General features: G+C 43.2%; 1 protein-coding gene across 2 annotated transcripts in view; it reads right to left on the reverse strand.

Moving 5' to 3' along the window:
• LOC119578694 (rabankyrin-5-like) overlaps positions 1 to 2,500 on the reverse strand; it is a 95,611-nt gene that overhangs the window by 14,461 nt on the left and 78,650 nt on the right. For both annotated transcript variants that reach the window (XM_037926269.1, XM_037926270.1), the window contains one exon: positions 2,022 to 2,187. In XM_037926269.1, coding sequence (XP_037782197.1) covers positions 2,022 to 2,187 — 166 coding nt within the window. The remainder of the gene's footprint in view (positions 1 to 2,021; positions 2,188 to 2,500) is intronic.

Genomic DNA, 2,500 nt, shown 5'->3' on the forward strand with positions numbered 1-2,500 from the left:
TGGTGGGGAGGTTTTCTTATGAGGGGGAGAAGAGGGGACAGATGTTGGATGGACAGAAGGAGTGTTGTCAGACTGAGGGGCTGTGGGGGGATTACGAAAAATTGATCCCATTTGGCTGGGCTAATGAGAGTATTCAAGATATTTGTAGAGGTAGGGGTAGCAGAAGGGATAGCTAAGCATGGAAGAGGGAGTACTGTTGAGCGAGGTAGTACTGTGCAGAGGTGGACAATAAAGTTGCAGAGTAGTAACAAGGGAGGATGGGGTAGTTGATGAAGAAGGTTGTGGGTGTGGAGGAGATGAAGTAGAGAGGATGTTGGACGAGGAGGAATAACTCCTGGAGAATGAGCATTGACCTGGGTGGATGATTTGGACTAGACTGATAGTAGGCACTAAGAAGGGGATACTAGTAGCAGTGATGTGGTAAAAGGAGAACTTGAGATCAGGGAACTAGGAGAATTGATATCATGAGGGTTATCTGATAAAGGGGTAAGCATCCAAGCCCCTATTAATCCAATTGGCATAGATGGCACGAATGCAATGCCATGCTCACTGTAATGTAAGTGAATCTATTGTCTTTACACACAGATGGCTCTACAAGTGCTTAGTCATCCAAGGAGACAGTTATTAGTCCTACCTATCTCACCTATTTACCCTTTTCCTTGATTTCTGGAAAGTTTCATTTGTATTATTTTATTGTCTTTAACATAATTGATATTTAAAACAAATTAATACTCATACCATTAATAAGAATATCAACATCAATATCAACAGCATTAGGGAGGAAAAACACAATTCCCTGCAAATTCAAGGAATGGGGAAATCAGGTGCAGTCACGAAGACCTACTGACAGACTCCTTGGTGGCTGAATACATGCAGAGCCAACTGCATATAACGAAATTCACAAAAAACAGGAGGACAGAGTACACAAATGGTACAAAGTCCTCATTACTGGCCATACTAAGCCTAGGCCATGTAGGGGAGTGAAATGCTTCTCTCCTCTGGATCCCCCTTGAGGGCCAGACAACTAAACACGGTTCCCCCTGGCCATGCACGACCCACCACCACGAAGTCAGCCTCACGTCCTTTCAACATGGCCCTCACCCCTTCGGAAGTGGCCAGTAGAAGAGAAGGAAAGGTAAAGGTGGAAGGGGAAAAGATCACGCAAAATTAGTGGAGTCGAGTGCTGGGGCCCAAGCATCGCGTCCCAGTCAGTCTCCATCTCCTAAGCCCCCCCCCCCCCCACGGCAACAACAGGCATGGGACTGGGGACTGGGGGACTGGGGGACTGGGGGACTGGGGGACTGGGGGAGGGGGTTCCTTGTCGATGAGAAACGAATCTAGCTCTACACAATTCAACCCCGTCCTTCCCCCTTTTCGAAACATCCGCTTGACTGCCCTTTTTTCTATCTCTACTTATTTTTCATTTCCCCTTTTTTTCAGAAAAGATACTTTTTTTTTAAGAACACCTATTTCTGCTTTGTTATTATTATTATTATTATTATTATTATTATTATTATTATTATTATTATTATTATTATTATTATTATTATTGTTATTATTATTATTATTATTATTACCATTATTATTATTATTGTTATTATTATTATTTTAATGGCTATCTCTGTGTTCGAATTTTCATTATATTCCATTTTTTTCCCCAATTCACATATCTGTTTCTTTTCAGAATAGCTATCGCTTTGGCTTGTCTGTTATTTTATTTTACACATTCTCTTTTTCTTCTGAATATCCATCTCTGTTTTATCATTCATCACTCCTTTTACAAAATTTACTCACCTTCCCCGAAAAATAAATAAATAAATAAATAAATAAATAAATAAATAAAAAATTCAACAATCAAAATAACAACAAAACGAAAACAACAATAAAATAATAACACAATAATAAAACGAAATGAAATGAAATGAAAAGAAATAAAACGAAATGAAATAAAACGAAACAAAATTAAACAAAACGAAACGAAGCAAAGCGAAACGAAACGAGAGAACCCGCGGCGCACTGACCCCTCCTGACGGCCCTGTGCAGGAGCGAGGCGCCCGTGGGGTCGGTGGTGGTGACGGAGGCGCCGTGCTTCAGGAGCGTGTCGGCGATGCTGTGCTGCCGCCCCAGCAGCGCCAGGTCCAGGGCCATGTCGCCGCTCTCGTCGGCCTCGTCCAGCACGCCCGGCAGCTGCAACGGAAGCGAACCGACATCAAGGTGTGGGGAAAGCGAGGGGGAAACGAAGGGAAAACGAAGGGGGAAAGTGAGGGGAAAACGAAAGGAAAGCGAGGGGGAAACGAAGGGAAAGCGAGGGGGAAAACGAAGGGAAAGCGAGGGGGAAACGAAGGGAAAGTGAGGGGAAAACGAAGGGAAGGTGAGGGGAAAACGAAGGGAAAATGAAGATAAAGTGAAGGGAAAGTGAGCTGAAAGTGAGGAAAAAGCTGAGGGATATTGAAGGAAAAGTGAAAGGAAACAGAAGGGAAAGTGAGATGAAGGAGAGGGG

This window comes from Penaeus monodon, chromosome 11 (genome assembly GCF_015228065.2).
Source record: "Penaeus monodon isolate SGIC_2016 chromosome 11, NSTDA_Pmon_1, whole genome shotgun sequence".
NCBI lineage: Eukaryota > Metazoa > Arthropoda > Malacostraca > Decapoda > Penaeidae > Penaeus > Penaeus monodon.